The 23,252-nt window shown below is 41.8% G+C and overlaps 1 protein-coding gene across 2 annotated transcripts in view; it reads left to right on the top strand.

Moving 5' to 3' along the window:
- trmt13 (tRNA methyltransferase 13 homolog) overlaps positions 1 to 23,252 on the top strand; it is a 64,677-nt gene that overhangs the window by 17,477 nt on the left and 23,948 nt on the right. For both annotated transcript variants that reach the window (XM_067230683.1, XM_067230684.1), the window contains exons 5-8: positions 3,171 to 3,240; positions 3,341 to 3,447; positions 3,547 to 3,714; positions 4,477 to 4,549. In XM_067230683.1, coding sequence (XP_067086784.1) covers positions 3,171 to 3,240; positions 3,341 to 3,447; positions 3,547 to 3,714; positions 4,477 to 4,549 — 418 coding nt within the window. The remainder of the gene's footprint in view (positions 1 to 3,170; positions 3,241 to 3,340; positions 3,448 to 3,546; positions 3,715 to 4,476; positions 4,550 to 23,252) is intronic.

Raw genomic sequence — 23,252 nt, 5'->3', positions numbered from 1 at the left:
GGCACTTCACCCTACTTGCCTCGGGGGAATGTCCCTGTACTTACTGTAAGTCGCTCTGGATAAGAGCGTCTGCTAAATGACTAAATGTAAATGTAAATGTATTGTACTATCAAGAGTTCAGTAATACAAGATTTCCACCTAGGGGTGCATGCTCATGCTATGTTCTCACTACAGTATATTTTCAACAAATGTCTCCATAGGGTGGGCATACTAATCACTTGTGCTAATACAGATAGGCTACTGTACAGGACTTTTGTGCTCGTATTTGTTGCATTTCACAACATTTGAAAAAAGATGGCGTCAAACGCATTTTTACAGGATTGCATTGAAAATAGGGATGCACCGGTCTATCGGACGTACATGGCTGATACTTCCCTTGTTGACTGCCATCGGCCTATAAGCAAATAAGATAATGTTCACTGATGGTAAATCAACAAAGGCAACATGTGACATGCACATGTGTGGTTTGACATGTTGGAATAATTGAATTTGTGTCTTTATCATTCAAAGATAAGTAATCCCTGAAGGGAAATTCAAATGTGACACGTGCTGGTAAAAAATTGCACTGTATTTATACAGTGCAATTAAAACAAAAAGATGAAGAGGGTTGAGCTTGTTCTCTCGTGCATCAGGGAGTTGTTCTTGCCTACGCGTCCCACCTGCTCGGGTGCCATCTCCACCCGGTTTCAAGGTTGTTTCTGAAAATGAAGATATAGAGACACAAAGAACAGCCTGCTTCCCACACCCTGTGTGAGACACCATGTTTAAGCCTGAGCACACTTCTCAGATCATAAGACATAACTTTAATAAGCACAATATATTCTTTACCATCTACTCTTGAAACTGGAGTCCTAATGTTACAGTAATAGCCTACATAAAACCAAAATACACATTCTCAACCAGTATGATATTGTTTTGGACATATTAACCCGTCTTGTCATGCCGAAAGTTGTTCAATTGAACAGGTTAAGCATCAACAGGCTAAAATCAAGTAAGTCAATAGCCTAGAATTTCCAAACAAATTATACGTCGTTCTCATTTTTACAATACTTTGTCCGTGTCCCGACAATAAATGAAGAACATTACATGTTTTGCCAGTATAACTGGATCTAATTCGGCTGATTGATTTGAATGTTCATGATGTCCCTGTGTGTTTACCGTATTTTACGGTAAATAAGCCGCATCGTGTATAAGCCGCACCTCCCCAGAATGAGCACTTTGTGTTTGTAAATCGAAGTATAAGCCGCACCGGAATATAAGCCGCACTTTGAAAGCACACAACGTTACCGGTGCGCCGGCTAATATTAGGCGGAACCAATGCTTTCAATTGCCGTAGGCTTGATGCTGAAAGCATTACGTGAAATCAGTGAGGGCTGTTCGAATGGCGATGTCAAGAAGAGCAGTGGTAAAATACAAGTTATGAAAAGAGACCGCGTCCGTGTCTTATTGTCCACACTATCATATACAATTATATCTAAAACGAATTTACAAAGAGCTCGGTTAGACTACCAAAGTTGAATTAGTAATGTTGTTAGCGATGCTAGCGTTATTTTGCTAGCTAGCCTAGCCTACAACATTTCACTGGGTTTGCAGCTGTTTGATTAACTGAAATTATTATGAAATGTTATGTTCTACTAGCCATTTGCCTACTTTAGCAAGTCACTGTATTTCCAAGCCCTGATAGTGTAACTGAGAAAACAGTAAATAATTCCTCTTTCAAGTAATAAGCCCCCGTTCAAGTGTTGAGCATAAAATTAGCAGCACGGTCAGTAGAGATCTTGAGAGAAGCCACTTTTTTGTTCTAAAACCGGAGTATAAGCCGCTCCGCACAAGACAACTGTAAAAAGTACAAGCCGCGGCTTATTTTCTGTAAAATACGGTATACTTTTGACTGGGGACAACAACGCAATCTTGTCAGCCGACTATAAAATGTTAATAATGTCATGCTACTATATACCAACTGCAGTCTAGCCTAACCCGCAATGTGTTTGACATACTTCAGTCAATAAATTACATTTTGCTGAACGATTGAAGGGCTAGACAACAAATGCTCTAATGAAATAATGAAACTAACAACACGGAAATAAATGACAGATCACCAAGAAGGCACGTTCATTTTTCGACCTTGCCTTTAGCTCTGTGCAAGATGCACCATCTAGCGACCATAACGTGTCAGTAACAACGTCCCTGTCTGTGGACTCATGGGCCAACTGACCCCTAACGGCACTATAATTAAGGAAAAATGGCTTGGCGCTTCTAGTGTTAAGGTACGTCAGACTCTACCTTAACCCAATGTTTCTCATTAAATACGTAAGGTGCCAGCCTGCCACAGTTTCATAATGAAGCGAAAATGTTTATTTACACATCTCAAAACAAAGATCTCTGTTTTGCGCCATTGCAAAGCATCTCTAACTCCCATGTTGACTCGTTAGCGGAAAATGTTACTGTCCTCAGTAAGTCAAGTGACATAGCCAGCTGCTAGCCTAACCTTGTAAGGTTATCACCAGTGGCTCTGACAACTACATTTTTTCAGCATTTTATGAGCAAGTTGCCTCATCATGAAACATTAGGCAATTTGTTATCCAGTATTCTTTTTTTTCTTCTCTCAAAATATAAATATGTTAACAACATTGGATTTTCTTGCCTTCCATTTTTTACAAGGCAAGTTACAGCTAGATTAGGTGAAACAGGTTTTCACAAGCGCTACTGCAAGCACACAAACTGTAGAATTTTACTGCCGTAAAATCACATTTAATCCCTTAACATTTTAAGGGATTCTGTGCAACACCCTTAAGTAAATCCCTTAGCGAAGGAGAAATTAAGTGTCATACTTAAGGGGAAAACCAAAGGTGTTTTGTGCTATCGACCCCTCCATCTTTCACAAATGTAACAGCAGCCCCCCAAAAAAATCAAATCAATTGGGGTGTGAACAATTGGCATTGGCTATTGTCAAAACTGTCAACATTGTAATTGATTATGGACCGGAATGTCACGATCGGTGCATCTTTAATTGAAACACACTGCACAGTGTACAAAAGTGTGAATGCGGCATAAAAAGCACGAATTGTCGCTGTAAACTGCAAATAGTGTTTAGCAATAAGATATGGGAAAACAAATCTGTAATGGGGTTGTGAGGCTGAGGGTAACTACATAAAGCAACTTTTGTTTAGGTGCCTTTAACGGATCGCAGTAACACGGAGTTGGACTTGCTTTTGAAAAAATTGAGGAGTGCAGTGAAAGGTAAGCTGAAATACACTTTGTGTATAACAAGAACTATGTATAACTTCAGAAAATGTAAAAAAAGGTTCTGTTTAATCCTGAATTTACAAATTTTTTATAGGATTAAAATTGGAACATCAGGATAGCATACAGTCTCACCCTTCTCTCATTGAAGCTTTGAATGATCCAAATAATGGTGACTTTGCATGCAAACACCTCAAGCAGCAGGTAGTGAAAAATTATTTTATATAAAGTATTTATAAAATCTCTTTGCCCTTTATACTGAATATATATAGTGGATTGATGTATTATGTTTGCTGTTAAAAGGCATCCCTTTTAGGAAACATGGAGGCCTTAAACCTACTTGGACCCAACCAGTGTTTTGTCGAGTTCGGAGCTGGAAAAGGAAAGCTGTCCCACTGGATACATGTGGCCTTGAAAGCAAATGACAATATTCATTTTTTACTTGTTGAGAGATCAAGTTCTCGTTTCAAGGCATGTAAAGTATTAAGCTAATTTGTTGCACATCACTTGAGTTTATGATTACTCTGCTTGGCTGATGGCGCATGGCCCACAGTCAGACCGCACTCACTGCACTGCAAACATTTCTGTATGGACCTCGCATGGGCGGCATTATCAAGCTGAAACAGAAAAGGGCCTTCCCCAAGTTGTTGCCACAGAGTTTGAAGAGTTTGTTGTTTTAGCGTTCATATTTCCAACAGTGGAACCAAGCACTGTAGCCAAAAACCATGAAAAAAGGCAGTTTTCAGTTGGCTTGGAAATACCCTTGCTGCACAAAGTGAGATCCATACAGAAATGTTTTGTCAAGTTTGGTGAGGAAAAACTTCACTGGCCTGCACAGATCCCTTAACCAGATTCACCAGATGGATTGTTACATATGTCCACCTGGAAAGCCATCCTTGGAAACTGTTTTGAAAAGGCCAGGCATTTTCAAAAAATACTTGCTAATTGGATGAACCGTCTTTCACCGTTTATCACAAGCTAACTTTAACCGCACTCGAAGCAGTTAGTAATGCCTCATAGGACACTGATTGGTCTGAACCACTTCCCACATTCCTACAGACACACTCCAGGACTCAAAATGCCTTGTAAAATGTGCCGCAAATTGTCCACAGATGTAATGAGAAACTTCTGTAGATAAAATTGCAATGGGTGTTTTTATGACTGAACAATAGTTAATATCCTGACCTACACCTTTAATGGTAATGTAAAAAATAATGGTTCTATTCTTTTTAGGTTGACGGCAAACACCAAAGTACTGATGCAAAATTCCAAAGACTACAAGTCGATATTCGACACCTGGATTTAAGTATGTCATCCTTATTTATATTTTATCCTGGAATCATATGCATGTATTTATACAACAAGCTTTACAATGGTTACAACTGCACAGCCACTCAAGACACAAAGGCCTGCGTCACATCAGTAATGTTTCTTGTGTTTTGTTGACAAATGTTAAAGATCACATGACTGTACATATACTACCATTTAAAGCAGGGGTGGGGAACGTCCGCCGTATGCGGCCTGCGAAATCATTTGGTCCAGCCCGCCATGGCACTGCAGTAACCATATTATAAGGTGCATTATTCGTTGGCAGCAGCACTATTTTAATATGTGGAAGAGGACCGTGGAGGCGCGCAGCGTTGTGTACCAATGTACCAAAAAATGTCGCTTGCGCGCTCGCATTAAGTGTGGAATTCCTTTCTAGCAAATCAAACCCAGAATACGTTGTTGGTTTGGGCCGTCGCGCCGAATGTTTACAACGTATGGCTCCGCGCCTGATTAACACTCAGATCGATAAGCAGTCTCAAAAATGGTAGCAATATAAAAAATAATACGATCCCTTTCCGTAATCATGATACCCCCCAAGAAATTTTCGATGCACCCCTAGTCAAAGCAGGCTGCACCCGTGCCAGCTAACATCACAAACTTCACCAAAGAGAAGCAGTTCCAGCCATCACATTAGGGGTGAGTTAATTAAATGTTTGACCAAATATAGCAGACACATTTTTAAGTTGATAATTCTGTACGGCCCCCGAATGATTTTATAAATATCTAAATGGCCCTTGGCAGAAAAAAGGTTCCCCACCCCTGATTTAAAGCGTTGATGTAACTTAGAAATGTTCTTGTTTTCGAAAGAAAAGCTAATTGTGTCCATTGGGATTAATCAAATTGATCAAAAATAGTGTAGACATTGTTAATGTTGCAATTGTTAATGTGCAAAATGACAACTGTAGCTGGCGTATTTTGGCGTGTGGTATTGGTCCTGATGGACCGCCGCCTTCTGCCGGAGTGAAGTGACTGAAACAGGGAGTGACCAGGGTGGGAGGAGTCGGCCACAATCTTCCTCACTCGCCTCAGGGTCCTCGAGGTGTGCAGGTCCTCGAGGGCAGGCAGATTGCAGCCAATCACCTTCTCAGCAGTGCAGATGATATGCTGCAGCCTGCTCTTGTCCTTGGCAGTGGCAGCAGCGTACCAGATGGTGATGGAGGAGGTGAGGATGGACTCGATGGCTGTGTAGAAGTGCACCATCATTGTCTTTGGCAGGTTGAATTTCTTCAGCTGCCGTAGGAAGTACATCCTCTGTTGTGCTTTTTTGGTGAGGGAGCTGATGTTCAGTTCCCATTTGAGGACCTGGGAGAGGATGGTGCCCAGGAAGCGGAAGGACTCCACAGTGTTGACTGGGGAGTCGCACAGGGTGATGGGGGTGAGTGGGGCTGTATTCTTCCTGAAGTCCACAACCATCTCCACTGTCTTAAGAGCATTGAGCTCTAAGTTGTTCTGGCTACACCAGATCCCTGTCAGAGATGAGCCCAATGAGGGTGGTGTTGTCCGCAAACTTCAGAAGTTTGACAGACAGAGGACTGGAGGTGCAGCTGTTGGTGTACAGGGAGAAGAGCAGTGGGGAAAGGACGTAGCCCTGAGGAGATCCGGTGCTGATGGATCGGGAGTCAGAGACTTGTGTTCCCAGCTTAACGCACTGCTTCCTGTCAGACAGGAAGTCTGTGATCCACCTGCAGGTGGAGTCGGGCACATTCAGCTGGTAGAGCTTGTCCTGAAGCAGGGTGGGGATGATGGTGTTGAAGGCAGAGCTGAAATCCACATACAGGATCCTGGCGTAGGATGCTGGGGAGTCCAGGTGCTGTAGGGTGAAGTGGAGGGACATGTTAACAGCATCATCCACAGACCTGTTGGCTCTGTAGGCAAACTGCAGTGGGTCCAGGAAAGGGTCTGAGATAGATTTGAGGTGTGCCAGCACAAGGCGCTCAAAAGACTTCATTACCACAGAGGTCAGGGCGTCATTATGTCCTGTTGGGCTTTTTGGGCACAGGGAGGATGGTGGAGGACTTGAGACAGGCTGGCACATGGCATGTCTCAAGGGAGGTGTTAAAGATGTAGGTTAACACCGGAGACAGCTGGTCAGCGCAGTGCTTGAGGGTGGCTGGAGAGACGGTCTGAAAATTCTGTTAACTTCACCCTCCTGAATGGAGAGAGTCGTCACTGTAGAGGGGGGGAGGTGGGAGGCATCCTGGGTGGGAAGGGGTAGTTCAGGACTGTCCAATTGTCTTTCAAATCTGCAGTAGAACTCATTCAGGTTGTTGGCCAGGCGGGAGTCGTTAGTGGAGTGGGGGGCTCGCGGCTTGAAGTTGGTAACCTGCCTGAGCTCCCTCTCTTTGTCGTTGTTGTAGCTCACCCTGGTCCGTGTTGGTATAAAGCAGTCCTCACAGAAGCTGATGTATGATGTCACAGCCTCATCCAGACTATTGGTAGCAGTCGTGAACATGTCCCAGTCAGTGCAGTCCAAGCACGCCTGCAGATCCTCCATAGCTTCACTGGTCCACTGTTTTGATGTCCTCACAGCAGGCTTACAGCGCTTTAGCTTCTGCCTGTATGCAGGATTCAGGTGGACCATGGCGTGGTCAGAGGGACCCAGTGCTGCTCGGGGGACCGCATGGTATGCTTTGATGATTGTAGAGTAGCAGTGATCCAAGGTGTTTCCTTCTCTGGTAGGGCATTTGAGTTTTTGCTAATTCAAGTTTATCATTTTAAAAGGAAAATTAATCGTTAAGGGAGGCCCAGAACACAACTGAGCAAGAGGACAAGTACTGTCTACGAAGATTTAATCGCATTAATGACATAGTTAACTCTTATCAACATGGAAAAGTGGATTGGATTGCTTAGTGCAAATGTTTTTTTTTAAATTGAAAACAACATTGCAATCGGCTGGCTTTGACGAGGGGGCGGAGAATTTGCATCAGCTGCTTGGCCATCAAGTGGTATTTAAGACTGGAAGTGCTGCAATGATAGCTCAGTTCACAACGACAAAACACACAGATCACTTTGGTCTTGTCAATGGAACCATTTGGCAACTTTTTAAAAGTAAACTTTCCATTCAGAATCTTATTGGCATCCATTTTGGCGTCTCGTGCTCGCCATCCACTCAAAACATAACGTTTTGAGTGGATGGGAGTGGTAGGGAGTCAGATGGCTGAGCGGTGAGGGAGTCGGTCTAGTAATCTGAAGGTTTCCAGTTTGATTCCCAGCTGTGCCAAATGACGTTGTGTCCTTGGGCAAGGCACTTCACCCTACTAGCTTCGGGGGGAATGTCCCTGTACTTACTGTAAGTCGCTCTGGATAAGAGCGTCTGCTAAATGACTAAATGTAACGTTAGCCTACTACTCTTTACATTTACATTTATTCAGTTAGCAGACGCTTTTATCCAAAGCGACTTCCAAGAGAGAGCTTTACAAAAGAGCATAGGTCACTGATCATAACAACGAGCTAGCCCCAAAAAATTGCGACAAACAACATGAACCTCAAAAGTGCAAGAGTGTACCTGTAGAAAAAAGCAAGCAACAATAATATAATATAATTCACAGTGAGTACAAGAAGTTAAATCAGTTACAACTAACCAACAAGAGCAACAAGTCCCTCAGTCATTGTGTTCCTGGAGGAAGCTAACATCAGGTCCAGCAAATCATTCCTAAGTACCGTTGTACTTCCGGAACAAGTATCTTAAGCCTTTTCTTGAAGGTGGGGAGACAGTCAGTGTCTCTGATGGAGGTGGGGAGTTGATTCCACCATTGGTGGGCCAGCCAGGAGAAGAGCTTGGGTTGGGAGCGGGCGCTCTTGAGAGGTGGGACCACCAGACGGTTTTCAGAAGATGACCGTCGGTGGCGGGTGGGGGTTTAAGGCTGGAGGAGAGACTTGATGTAGTCGGGAGCAGTCCCGTTCACTGCTCAGAAGGTCAGCCGGCTCCGCAAACCCAAACAAGTGTGTGCGGCGTGCCTGTTGTTTTGTTTCCGGTCTAGCTAGATCCGGTGTGGTGTTGTAGTTTTTCTAACGTCAGTAGTTGTTGCAACAGCATGTAAAAAAACTACTTGCTAGGCCAAAAAGAACATTAATCTCGCGATTAAAAAAATGACACCGTTAAAATGGGTTTGCGTTAACACTGTTAATAACGCGTTTAACTGACAGCACTACTTAAATGGTGTATTGAAATAAGTCTACGCTTCTTTACAGCGTGCATTGACCATAAACTACATCTCTCACAATGCATTTCGGTTATGTTACGGCAAAGGGACAACATCCCGCCTCTAGAAAGCAGTGTGTACACATCAGTGTTTAACGCAAACTTTAACTGGGTGAAGGCGAGCACACTTTGAATGACAGCACTCCAATGCAGCCGGTTCTGCAAACGTACCCCATGCACATTTTCAGCCAAGCTCCTCGGGCATTCAACCCAAGTTGGTATCGCTCTCGAACTTGGTTAGAGTACTCAGCCAAGCTAGCATGTTTCTGAATCCCCTGTCGACAATTTGGAGCCAGAAATGCTAGACATCACCTTCACTAGCAGGGATGCGTATTGATAAGATTGTAACGATTCCGACTCCTTATCAATTCCTGCTTATCGATTTGATTCCTTGTCGATTCTCTTATTGATTCTTCCCCCCCCCCCCCCCCCCCCCCCACAATGAATTTCTCAAACTGGCTTTGACTGGCTCTGAAATGAGCTAATGCCTACCACCTCTAGGTCTCTTCAGGCCTCTGTTTTCAAAACAAAATCTAGTCGGAGATAGAAACTTTCTGTTTCGTTGTGTTCAAGCTTCTATTACTCAACACCAGTAGGACTTACAGGGGTCCTAACAACAGGGGAAATAACTTCAGTGTCACCTTTCAAGAGACCATTTACATGCATGTACTCCAAATGGTTCAACAACAGCTTTCAATGTACTTTGGGTATGTTGTTTAGGCGTTTTCAGGCACATTTAACAGGACTATTAAAAGGTTAAACAATTAAAATGCTAAGTTTAAAAATGGATTAAAAATGGATATGCTCAGTTTAATAATGGGACACGTGAACGTTTGCTGATAACACACGCCGCCCCGATGACGTGAAATGATCAATAAGATCAATACTAATGGGAGACGAATGCCGGAGCTAAAATGTATGCTTCAAACGACGGGACAGAAGATAACTAGATCGACTACACACAATAAAGGCAAATTGCTTCACACAGTAACAAGTGGTTGTGATCACTTTTGAGCAGTTTAGCTCTACCTTAGATAGTTAGAGAAGAGAAGAAGCGCGAACGTTAGCTGCGATGCTGCATGCATCGAAAACATGACGTTCCAGTAACTTCATTCCATGCTGTGTGTTCAAATGCTTCTTCATATTTGTAGTATTTCCTCCCTTCAACTAAATAGACTTTTTACACGCGTTACAAGTGGCGTTGTTGTCATTTTGTTGTGTTCTTCCTAGTTGCCATGTTTGCTGCAGTCTGTCTGAATAAACTATAAAAGTTTGCGCATGCGCAACGGCACAGAGAATCGTTAAGGAATTTTGCTAATGATTCCAAGGAATCGATTCACTGGGAACCGGTTCTAAACAAGAACCGGTTCTCGATACCCATCCCTATTCACTAGACAATGTTTTACCACTTGGAAAACGGCAATGTTATTTTACATAAAGCTCAAATGAAGGGCAAAAACATTCGCTCTCGCACTGTGTGCGCTCGCATTAAGTGTGGAAATCCCCATCTAGCATCACAACAAACCCAGAATACATCCTAGGTTTGGGCTAATCCCCGAATGTTTACAACGCCTGGCTCCACGCCTGATTAACACTCGGATCGATAAGCAGTCTCAAAAATGGTAGGCCTATCAATATCAAAAATAATACGATCCCCTTCCGTAATCATGATGCCCCCAAAAAGATTTCACTGCACCCCCAGTCAAAGCAGGCTGCATCCGGCCCTTGATGGAAGGCAGTTTCAATAAAGATGGGAAAGTGAATGTTTGTGCTACAAGGAGGAAAAAACGATGTATTTTGTGTTATAAGGCGATGTCGGTCGTTAAAGAGTACAATCTCCGTTGGCATTTTGACAACAAGCACGGAGATAAATATGCCAAGTTTATCCTCCAAGAAAAACAGCAGATTGTCCAAGAATTAAAAGGCGGACTGCAATTGCAGCAGAATAGGCCCTATGTTCACAAAAGCTATAACTAAAACACTGTGTTTTGACATTGTTACATCGTAGTTACAACTGGCCCTTTGAGAGCAACCATAATGCTGATGTGGCCCTCGGTGAAAATGAGTTTGACACCCCTGGTCTAGAGCATCGGTTTTCAAACTGGGGTACGCGTACCCCTTGGGTTACGCAAACTCTCTTCAAACGTGCAAAAAAAATCTGTGATGGCGCCCAATGAATTGTAGTTACAATAATTTGCTGATCTAATAAATAATCTGTCTTTTCTATAAACTTCAGTTGAGTTAACATGGCTAATTTACATATGTATTGTTTTTAAAGGGCCGATTGATTGCAAAACCGATTTTACCTTGTCATAGTTGAAAAATGACAGTTTGGTGTGTAAAATAGACATATAGTGAACCTCAAAGTCCATTGAAACCTCTTCCTATCAAAATTTCACTTTTTGAAACTGCAACCTGCAAACGCTAGCTTTTGAAACAGTGCAAGTTGTGACGTCACAACTTGCAGCATCAACTTTGTCACGCCCCAAAATGTACATTTAACCGGCCTCTGGTTTTCTGGTTCAGGAACATAAACGGAGGTTGCGTAGATCTCCGACACTTTTTTAGCTAACTGCATGCGCGCTGCTCGGTACTTCCACAGGAATTACAAATAAGAACGTTTTCAAGATATTGAAAATGGAGCGCCGTAAATGCATTGTTCCAGGCTGTACCGGGAATCCTGACACTTCACTATCTTCCCAAATAACAAGACACTAGACAGACATGGCTGATGTTTATCTATGGGAATATCCCTATCAAGTACGACGCTAAAGTATTAATTTGCTCGGACCATGTCACCGAGGAGAGTTTTGAAAACCTGGGACAATGTAAAGCAGGATTTGCTATGAAGCTGTTGCTGAAAAGAGGTGCTGTTCCGACCTTAGGTTCTCCACCACCGCAAGCTGTGTGATTTTGTCGCTAACAGTTATTAGCAATGCTAACGTATCCTGCCTGTATCTAGCATCGGTAGAATGTGTAATGATTTAGTTTATTGGCAATGGGGCTAATGTTATTTCTTGTTCCTGACTGTGTTTCATTCAAATAAATAACCCGTGTCGATCCTGTTTGCTTGCACAGGGATCTTCAACGCTAGAGCTATGTTATAGACAAACATCTGCCATGCCCGTCGAGTCAATGTTAGCTAGACTCTAGCTCATCTGCTTTTTATTAACGCTGATTTGCAAAGAATGCAAGAACAGCTAGATAGCGAAAACACCTAGAGACTAGAGTAGGCATGTAAACTAGTTTAGCTTGCTAACTCAAGAGCATAGGTAATGTGTGATGATTTAGTTTATTGGCAATGGGGCTAACGCGTTATTTCATGCCCCTGACTGTGTTTCATTCAAATAAATAACCCATACATGTAAATCTACAATTCACGATGCATGTTTGTCCAGATCTTTGGCAGGTTATTTTTTATCTAGCTAACTGAAGCCGAGTTGAATCACGATATAGTTTGGTTGCTAAGCTGTAACGTTCTACCAACCTAAGTCGATCCAGTTTGCTTCGACAACAGAAGGGGAAACAACTAACGTAATCATTTCAAATGATATATAGTCAATCTGTTGAAAACAGTGTTGTGTAGACACAATAGATTTATTTGTACGTTTTTATTTCAAGTCTCCCCCTTCGTTGTTTCAGTGAGTGTTGGCCGTGTTGCGTCTTTGCTCCACAGCTTCACTCGTTGTAAACCAACCAATCAGCGCGCAGCTCATCTATATATTCATGAGCATACCATAAAAGGAGAAAACCTAGCGCTTTTTCCCGGGAAAAATTCAGAGGATGTATCAGGGGGCATAGAACAGCACCCGGGCCATTTTCAGCCCAACCAATGTTACATACCCTATTCGGAGACCTTAAGGAACAGTGTGAAATACTCAAAAAACCCAGTCAATCACCCCTTTAACAGAAGCAATATTTAGATATGATACGTAACAACTGGGTAGGCCGACTTGGAGGTATAATACCTTCTCCTGTGTGTTTGTACCAGCCAATTGTGAAGTCTTGTTTTTGCAATTACCCAATTATTGGTTCATTTCAAAATACACAACACATGAAAAGCCGAAGTTCTGTCTTGCAGACTAATTTAAAGATTTGTTTTTACAAGCCGCTATGCACTGTATGCCTGATGTAAAGCTGAAGAGTTTTTAAATGTTTCACAGTTAGATCATTGTTTTGTTGTTTATTACATTATTGTTCTATAAAATGACTATCGGATGGGGGTACGTGGTGGACTATATTACTTATAATGGGGTATGCACTACGCAGATTATAAAGTTTGAAAACCCCTGGTCTAGTGTTCCTGAACCGGTGGACCCAAATGCAGGAAATTTCCGTGTTGGTAGTCAGTGATTATTTCATTAGAGCGTTTGTTGTCTAGCCCTTCAATCATTCAGCAAAAGTTAATTTATTGGTGAAAGGATGTTAAAACACATTGCAGGTTAGACTGCAGTTGGTCTTTAGTAGCTCGACATTATCAACATTTTATAGTCGGCTGACAAGATTGCGTTGTTGTCCCCATTCAAAAGTATAAACACACAGGGACATCATAAACATTCAATTGTCTAATTAAATCCAGTTACACTGCCAAAACATGTAATGTTCTTCATTTATTGTGTAGCGGGGTTTGCTCGTTTAAGAATAAATATACTTGATCTATAATCAGTTATTTAGTTACAGGGTACACCACCTTGATATTGAGTTAGGACATCAAGGAAACCTAGGTGTGATATGTAATAATGAGTCTCTTCTGAAGGAATGAATTTGTTCTGTGTTGAGCAGATCAAATAACGTGAGGGAATAGATTACGCGATTTAAAATGATACACCAGGCTCAACGTAAAAACCTTTTTCCAGTGGGTTTGAAACTTACCGGCCCCAAGACCATTTTTACTGGCCCCTCCTCCAAAAGTTGTAATTGGGTGTGCTCAAGCCTTCGGCGAGAGCACAACCTTTGTTCTCTCACATATATATTATTATTATTTTTTTTATTTCTTTTTGCCCCCCTAAAACTCAGTAAATACTTGGCCTACATAGACAACGTAGGTGTCAAAAGTTTCGTCTTGGTAGCGATTGAGTTGCTTCTATTGGAATTTACGTTCCGTTGCATGGTTTAAGCGTAAGTTAAGTTTTTGTGGCGAAAAGTGAAGCTAACGGTGGCTAATTTGCTAGCCACAGTCACTGACGTTACTAACGTCACGAAAACACGCGTGACTACCTTTGCCAGAACATTCGTTTCACATCTGTTAACTTGGGGGATAGCTAGGCTAACTATAGCTTTACTGCAAGGCAGCTGCAGAAACGCCACAAGAAAAGAGGCCAGGGTGATAACTATTTACTCATTTTACTTTGTGATATGACACACAATTGTGATGTGTAATGTACAATATAAGATGATATTATTAAGAAAGTACATCTACTTTCGGAAACAGTAGTCTACTATTTCACTGAAGTATTAGCATCATGACATTAGCCTGTGTTTCCCGGGCAACACATACTACAGTGGTCTATGATGTAGCGTTATCTGTTTTCAATCGTTAAAATAAACATTCCTCACATATACATTTTCGTTGTAGGATTTATTCTGACATTAGAAAACGATTTGTTGGTGAAATTACCATTACCTGTGGTTTCAAACCAGTGTAGCTCACTGCAACGCTGTAGCTTACGCGAGACACACTACAAAAACATCTAGCTACAGTACACAGCTGTTTAGGAAGTCAAACGGCGACAGAAAATGTTCGGCACTCCCCTTACTTAAATCAAAAGTCTATCTAACTACTAACCTGAACTTCATTGCCACAGCCTAAACGTTGTCAATCTGTTCATGAAAATAATTAATTTCAGCCTAAACCGTACAACGGAACGTTAAATCCAATTCAACCAACGCAATCGCTACCAAGATGAACACAGCAGTAGTCTAGTACTGTACCGTAGTAGTACAATTTACCGGGGCAGCTTCTCCACACAGAGCTATATCGCATTTTGCGTTGTTACTGACAATGATCGCTACCAGTGAGCTTTTTATGAATGAGCAATTTTCCACTAAATAAATGTCAAGCTTATTTAAGTTTTGGGGGGCATATTTTCAGTTAGCAGATGGTACCGTTTGAATTGCGATTCCATCTTCTACTGCCGGGTAACGTCGTAGAATAATCTTCAAAGGGGTTGTTTATTCATGAATGAATGCAATATGAGTAGGCTAAATGCCTGAAAATATCATGAGAAGAGAAAAACTTAAAATGACGTTTAAATCATAGAGATTAGGTCAATTTTTACACCGGTCTGCAATAATGTCACGAAAACACGCGTGACTACCTTTGGCAGAACATTCGTTTCGCATCTGTTAACTTGGGGGATAGCTAGGCTAACTATAGCTTTACTGCAAGGCAGCTGCAGAAACGCCACAAGCAAAGAGGCCAGGGTGATAAATATTTACTCATTTTACTTTGTGATATGACACACAATTGTGATGTGTAATGTACAATATAAGCTGATATTATTAAGGAAGTACATCTACTTTCGGAAACAGTAGTCTACTATGTCACTGACATATTAGCATCATGACATTAGCCTGTGTTGCCCGGGCAACACATACTACAGTGGTCTATGATGTATCTGTTTTCAATCGTTAAAATAAACATTCCTCACATATAAATTTTCGTTGTAGGATTTATTCTGACATTAGTAAACGATTTTTTGGTGAAATTACCATTACCTGTGGTTTCAAACCAGTGTAGCTCACTGCAACGCTGTAGCCTACTGTACCCGAGACACTAGTGTGAGTAGCTAACAACAACTCCTCAGCTGTTTAACCTCTTCAGAATCCTGTTAAATTTGCCTGAAAACGCCTAAACAGCATACCCAAAGTAAATTGGAAGCTGTTCTTGAACCATTTGGAGTACATGCATGTAAATGATCTCTTTTGAAAGCTGACACTCTGAAGTTATGTCCCCTGTTGTCAGGACCCCTGTCAGTCCTACTAGTAATAGAAGCTTGAACACAAGGAAAGTAAAAATGTCTATTTCCGTCTAGATTTTGTTTTGAAAACAGAGGCCTGAAGAGGCCTAGAGGTGGTAGGTATTAGCTGGAAGACTAAATTGGACCACAGGTTGAAGCCTTACCCAATTCAAATCAAAAGTCAAACATAATACCACAATATATTCATATTTGACACATGTTTTTATAAGAGTACATCCATTCATTTTCTAAAAGGGCCTTTTGGAGACTCCAAAATGACCCTTTGTAACCAAGGTCAAATACTCAGGATAAAAGGTATAATTTTTCATAATTGTTATCTCTAATGAAAGGTGGTACTTAGAACTATCATATATAATAGCTAAATCCCTAATTAGTATTACTGAAACACAAAAATTGAAGCATGAACACATTGGAGTGCTTTATCTGATTCCCAGGATTGGCGCACAAAGAAAACTGATTGCGCAATACCATATTGCGCAATCGACTTTTATTTTGACGGCTCCACAGACACATACAAATGAGGTATTGGCATTTTCAGCTAGCTTTCAGCTACAAGGCTAACGAGCTCATTTCAGAGCCAGTCGAAGCCAGTTCGAGAAATTTGTTTAGAAAGAGTGTGGGGGGGGGGGGCGGGGGGGGGGCAGGACGCACAGACCTAATTGGCTTTAGAGGGCTGTCAACGGGGCATGGAAGCTCCTATTGGGTCAAACAAGGTGTCAATCAAAAGGGGAGGGTTCAACGGACATTTTGATCCCTCCATATCGTATTTTCTCCGTTTCTAACCGGAGGAATGTGCACTTTTATTTGAACAAGTTGTTTCTTCCGTCGGCTAACTTGCATAATGAAACAAAGGATAATGGCTATTCATGAACGTAAAACATTGTATTTGGAGAATTACTTTACATGGTTAGATACTTTGAACCCTTGGGAATGTACGCAGATCAAGTTTTGATGTGTTGTTTGCATACCTGGACGACACAGAACCTTTGAGGGTAAGTAGAGACGTTTGGCTTTGTAAACATCACCAAAGTGGTGACTGGACAAAGACGTTGACTAAACTTGTTGTTGTGACTCGATCTTGAAATGGCCACAGTCACTGACGTTACTAACGTCACTACGTCACTAACGTCACGAAAACACTACCTGACTACCTGTAGCAGAACATTCGTTTCACATCTGTTAACTTGGGGGATAGCTAGGCTAACTATATAATACTGCAAGGCAGCTGCAGGAACGCCACAAGCAAAGTGGCCAGGGTGATAACTATTTACTCATTTTACTTTGTGATGTGAAACACAATTGTGAGATGTAATGTACAATATTAGCTGATATTATTAAGGAAGTAGGCCCACATCTACTTTCGGAAATGGTAGTCTACTATTTCACTGAAGCATTAGCGTCATGACATTAGCCTCTGTTGCCCGGGCAACACATACTACAATGGTCTATGAAATAAACATTCCTCACAAATAAATTTTTGTTTTTCGATTTATTATGACATTACATAACAAGTAAACATGAAACACAATTGTGAAATGTGTACGCTGATATTAGATCTACTTTCGGTAGGGTGGACAGACCAAAAATGTCAGTTTTGCCTTCCACCGCTTAGGCCCCGTCCACACTAGCCCGGGTAAATACAAATACGCGTATTCGAATTGAAAACGATCTCCGTCCACACTAGCGTTTTCATATCGTTTTCCAAATGTTTGCCGCCCACACTAACACGGGTACATGACAATCGTTGTCATGGTTACGCCACTCCTGCCCCTCCCTCCCGCCACGCTGCTCTGTTTACATCCTCCTCGGGCAATACTATTTAGTGTTGTAAAATTGTCCCAACAGCTAGCTGTTCAGCCAGGTCTCACCCAGAATCGGCTCTGTATGTTTGGTTTAAACCGTCTTCTCTGCCTTGTCCCCCTATCGTTCAGGCACACCGAGTACACTGCTCGCCTTCTGCGTAGGAGTAACCCGTATCTATTAAGGGATAATACTTGTACCTGAAGTACACTAACTAAACTGGTAAATAAATTATAGAGATGGAGCAGCATATTTCTTTCACCTTCCATGTTGTACCATCTTTACATTTTTGAAGTGTGTAATTAAAAGCAGCATCATGTACATTGTAGCCGACATTGCGAGCGTGTCCGGTAGCCTACCTTATGCTATAAATATAGCGGTAGTTTAGTTATTAAATAACTCTTCATAATGTTAAATCGAGACCACACATATGCAAATGTTTGTCACGTTTAGCGTTACTGCTGTAATGTTATTTTTGGGCCACTTGGGGGTGTATTTAACCTTGAACAGGGCATATTGACATTAAATTCTGAAAAGTAAAATTTTCCAAATATAGGTTACGTTACAAGAAATAGGCTATTGAAGTCACTCATTGTTGTAATTGGGTGTGCTCACGCCTTCGGCGAGCAAAACCTTTGTTCTCTCACATATTATTATTTATTTTCCCACCCCTAAGGATCTGTCAATATTTGGACTACATAGACAACGTTGATGTCAAAAGTTTCGTCTTGCTAGCAATTGAGTTGCTTGTATTTTTATTTACGTTCCATTACATGGTTTAAGTTGAAATTACGTTTTTCTGGCAAAAAGTGCCTTCTGTCAACAAAGGGTACTCAGTGCTAGCCTACGTCACAACATCAGCACACGTTAGCAACGACGCATGGATACAACGTGATAGAGACATTCTAGCACACAAGTTTGAGCTGGAGCTTGGATTGAGTGAAAAATGCCACCCCAAAAAATCCCCAACCATTGGGCTTTGTTGAGAAAGCGATTTTGAGTGGAACTGCAATCTAGGAATTTTGATTTAGGTCATGAAAGTCTTTGTAATTTGAGCTAGTGCGGGTCGCCCAAGAGACCGCCTAGTCTTACGCCTGGGAATCACTGCCTGCGATCTGCTGCGATGCGCCTGGAAGCGCCGCCTTTTTTCTTTCGGCGCCCATGTTAACAAATGGGACCGACCACACTGGCTGCGAAGTGCTGCGAAGCACCGCGATTGCCTGCGATCTGCAGCAATCGTTTCGGCAGCTGGTCGAATTTTTTCGCAAGACGCTTGTGAAATCGGTTGCAGGAATCTTAAAAGACACCATATTAGTTGATATATTTGAATAAAAAAACATGTTATTAAGATTTTACTCCATTAATTGTAGACTACGGTGAACAAAGTTGTAGACTTTAATGATTTTTTTACTTGGAGGCCTACTTTACCAATATTCACCCTATATTAAACCTAACTACAAAATGTTGGTAACGAACGGCCTTTGCATGAATGGATTGATCTGTTGAGCTAGCATGCCTGTAGTTGTTTTGTTTGTTTGAGAGAAACGAGTTATCACGCGTTGCACACAACACACACACGTGCAGACATAGTCTACCGAGAGAGAACCCCCAAGTCGATTTTGAAAATCAGCGAGAAATTCACGGAGATGGACATTAAATTATTTCTTGAAGTTGACAAGCATAGGGAGTTGTATGACCCCCAGCACCAATTTTACAAGGACAACGTAGAGAAGGATCAATGTTGGGATGCTGTTGGGGCGGCTGTTGGAATAACACGTTTCCTAAATATAGCCTGTACCATGTCAGCGTAAAGGAAAGCTCAGAGTAGCTGAAAGGCTTGGTGACCGGGGCGGAGAAATGCGCGTCTGGTGTGAACAGCTTTTGCTCAGTCGTAGCCGATCGTGGCGCTGCGCAGCGCATCCAGGCGCTTAAAACCAAGGCAAACCGCAGTAAGTCTAGTTACTGCGCTCTGTATCTGTTTCCCCATACATCGGACGCAATTAAAACCGAAGCAAACCACAGTAAATGTAGTTACTGCGCTCTGTATCTGTATGGCCCTACATCTGATGCACTTACTGCGGTCTTCATATAATTCTACTGATCCTTATTTCGCGCTCTTTAACACCACTCAACTGAATGAAATGGCATCCAGAGGAAAAAGAATGGTGGAACTCGCACTTAAAAGAAAATATCCAGATAATGGTAAGTATTTTTATGCTAATGACCTACGAAACTAACTGCGTAATAACTGCGCAAAACCTTCAGTTAAACACACCAGTGCTAAGCTAGTTACCGTGACCTTGACTCAAGATAGCCAGTCAATCAGCTGATGACTAGCGCATAGGCTAGCTAGCTTGAGCTATCCCTCACACATTAAAACAAATGATTGACTGGAAAACCCAGTCAATCAAATTTTACCTGCTCCCTGAAGGACCCTTTGTAATTTCACAATCATTCAAATGTCATATTCATTTCCTTCCTCATCATACAATAAATCCTATAGTTGTGTCACGAGCAGTTAGCTAACGAATAGTAACGTAGCGTTCAACTCAGCGCTGCAGCTAGCGTTAAGTGACACTGGGAACTCTCCTGCACTCCTATCTCCACGATAACGATAATCCAAATGGCATTTATGTATTCTTGATTGGGACTTCTTCCTCTGTGCATCATGCGCTAATCCAACCATAATAAAACCTAAACTTTTTACGCACATCTGGCGAGACGGTGCACTTGCACCGGAGTTGCTGATGATGAGCCTGATCTCGCTCTCGCTCACATGCATAGAAATTTACAGCCTTCTGGGAGCAGATAGAATCACAATCCAATGTCCAATTATGAAACACTTTTTAAATGTTATGAGAGAGCTCACGACAAAATCAATACATATACAACAAACATAAATAAATGAGCAGATAAATTAATAGTTTATATTTTCATTAGAAAATGTATTCATGTTTTTGAATGTAGACATTACAGCCATGTTTGTAATTTCAGTAAGTACAAAGTTCTCCTGCAAAAATTCCAGTAGTCCCACCACAAACACTGGATGAGTTATTTGCAGCACTGGAGGCAGAATTTAGTTATCAAGAGATAGAGAATGAGGAGGATGATGACAATGACTATGTGCCTGGCCCTGAAGAAGATGATGATGATGATGATGATGCCGTCACCAATCACACCAACACCTGCAACCACACCACTGATGTTGGAGAGGAGGAAACCCGGGATATGCAAACCCCATGGATGGGAAAGCCCTGCGGCCCAACATGCAGGAAAAAGTGCTGGGATAGAATACCCGAAGACCGAAGGAAGGAGTTGTTTCAGTCTTACTGGAACATCACCTACATGGAGAAAAGGTCATTCATCTTTCACACAGTGTCACAACGAGAAACCAAGAGGCAAACACCAGCTGGTCCCAGCAGACGTAAGAAGTCACTGACATACCAATTAATTGATAACCTTGGCCAGGCACAAGATGTGTGCAAAACATTTTATCTTACAACAATTGGCTACCACCCCAAAAATGACAGACTTATACAGACTGTAATTGGCAACAGCACCCCCTCAAGCCTGATACCCCCCAAGAACGCAGAGGCAAGCAAACACCCCCAAATAAACTTGATATGGCCCCAATCGATGAACATTTTGAATCCTTTAAACCCACAATTAGCCATTACCGATGAGAGCACGCCCCCATGCGCAGGTACCTCCCAAGTGACATCACTGTCAAGCTGATGTACACTGACTTCAAAGAAAAGCACAAAATCAAATGCTCGTATGAGACCTACAGAAAGGAGGTGAAGCAAAAAAACATCAGCTTCACCAAGTTGGGAGAGGAGCAGTGTGAGCTCTGCCTGCTGCACGACGTCCACACAAAGGCCGAACACCAAGCCAACGCCAACGTGGAAGGTAACTATCCAGATCAAGACGAACCACAAGCTAAGAGCGGGGAGAGGAAGGCACCAATACAAAGTTGATGCAGCAAAAGAGCAAACGGATGACATCTCAATTAGAAGTGTGGACCTTCAAAAGGTTATCATGCATGCCAGGAGTTTTCACTAAGCGAATCTCCATCTTCCATGAGACCTTTGCCACGGTTGGCAACAAGTCCGGGACAAAGACAAAAAGCATCTCTGTAATCTGGCATGAGGGGATCGCTGGGAGGAAGGCCGAGGAGGTGGCATCTGCCTACATCAGTGCACTGAAGAGGGAGCGGGATGTCCCTCACATCATCTTCTGGGTGGACAACTGCACGGGGCAGAATAAAAATTGGTGCCCGTTGACGACCCTGGTCTCAATTGTCAATGACAAAACCACTGCGATAAATGATGTGACCCTGAAGTACACATTTATGAGTGCCGACAGCTTCCACCATGGGGTGGAGCAAGAAATGAAGAGGTGGCCTGGAGGTGTTGTCCTGGATTTCGAGGACTTCAAAAACGTTATTGCTTCCTTCAACTCAGGTAAAGTGGATGTGGTGGAGTTGGGGAGTGGAGACATACTGGCATGGCGAGTGTGTCACTCAGTAGCTAAACTGAAAAAGGCACCATATCTATCCGAGATTGCAGCAATCCTGTTCCGAAGGGGATCGAGAGAGATGTGGTTGAAACTCTCCCACGATCAGGAGGAGTTTATGCAGTTGGACTTTCTCATGAAGAAGGCAACCCTTGACTTCCCTGAAAAATTAAGACCTGGAGAGAAAGGGGTTGAGAAGCAAAACAAAGGAGACAATCACCAAGCTCTGCCCACTGATGCCCCCAAACCGCCAAGTGTTTTGGAGAAATCTTGCTGAGGAAGAATGAAACTGAATCTGGTCTTTTTATCAATGGCCATACAATTTTGATATCAGAAACTTTAACACTTTGATTTGATAGGCCAACTTTTGTTTACATAAATGTGCAAGTATTAGATGAGGTTTTTTTACTCAGTAATAATTTAATGTGAGTTCTTAAATGTGTAACTTATTTCAAATGTCAATCTCTTGTTGTTAATGTAACTGTATTTTCTTTTAAAAGAAACTGAATGAACATTTAATGAAATAGTCTGCTTTTAAACTGCCTTTAATTTAAATAAAGCACATTTGTGTTATTTATAAGAATTTGAATGAAACATTTTAATATATTGTAACATAATAAAAAAGTTTTATGTTATTCAGTGTACTTTTGCATGAATTGTGTAAAATACTGAAGACAATGATGAAAATAAACAACTTGGCAGTTAACAACAATGTTATACATTTACAAAATATAAAAATAGTCAAAATACGTCCTGAAAATATAAAGAAAACTGGAAAACAACTTTGTAGTTACTGCACTTAGCTTCGGCATTACCTGTATAGCTATTTACGGAAATGAAAAGGCAGAGTGAAGTATCTGCATTTTTGGGGTCATGGGTCAAATCTGTGGCCATGTTTTTTAATTCATAAGTATTACTTCATTAATATATTTTCAATCAGTGCACTACCACTAATCTACCTACAACACATCTGCCTGGATAGTCAAAGAACTTTTAAGTCATTTTTCTCAGTTTCACTGTTTGCGTAGTTACTGCGGTTAGCTTTTGCAGGGCAGTATTGTGAAGACTGCCAGGTGGTGAGATTTTAATGTAGGTTGCTGTAAAAACTTTGATTTGTTTGCTACGTGAGAGCCCCGTCAGCCTCCGTTGACGATTGCGGCAGCTATTGTCGATCTGCGTCTGAT

Source organism: Osmerus mordax, chromosome 27 (genome assembly GCF_038355195.1).
Source record: "Osmerus mordax isolate fOsmMor3 chromosome 27, fOsmMor3.pri, whole genome shotgun sequence".
Taxonomy (NCBI): Eukaryota; Metazoa; Chordata; class Actinopteri; order Osmeriformes; family Osmeridae; genus Osmerus; species Osmerus mordax.
Note: the sequence above shows the minus strand (reverse complement) of the source record. Positions and strands in the feature narration are given on the sequence as shown.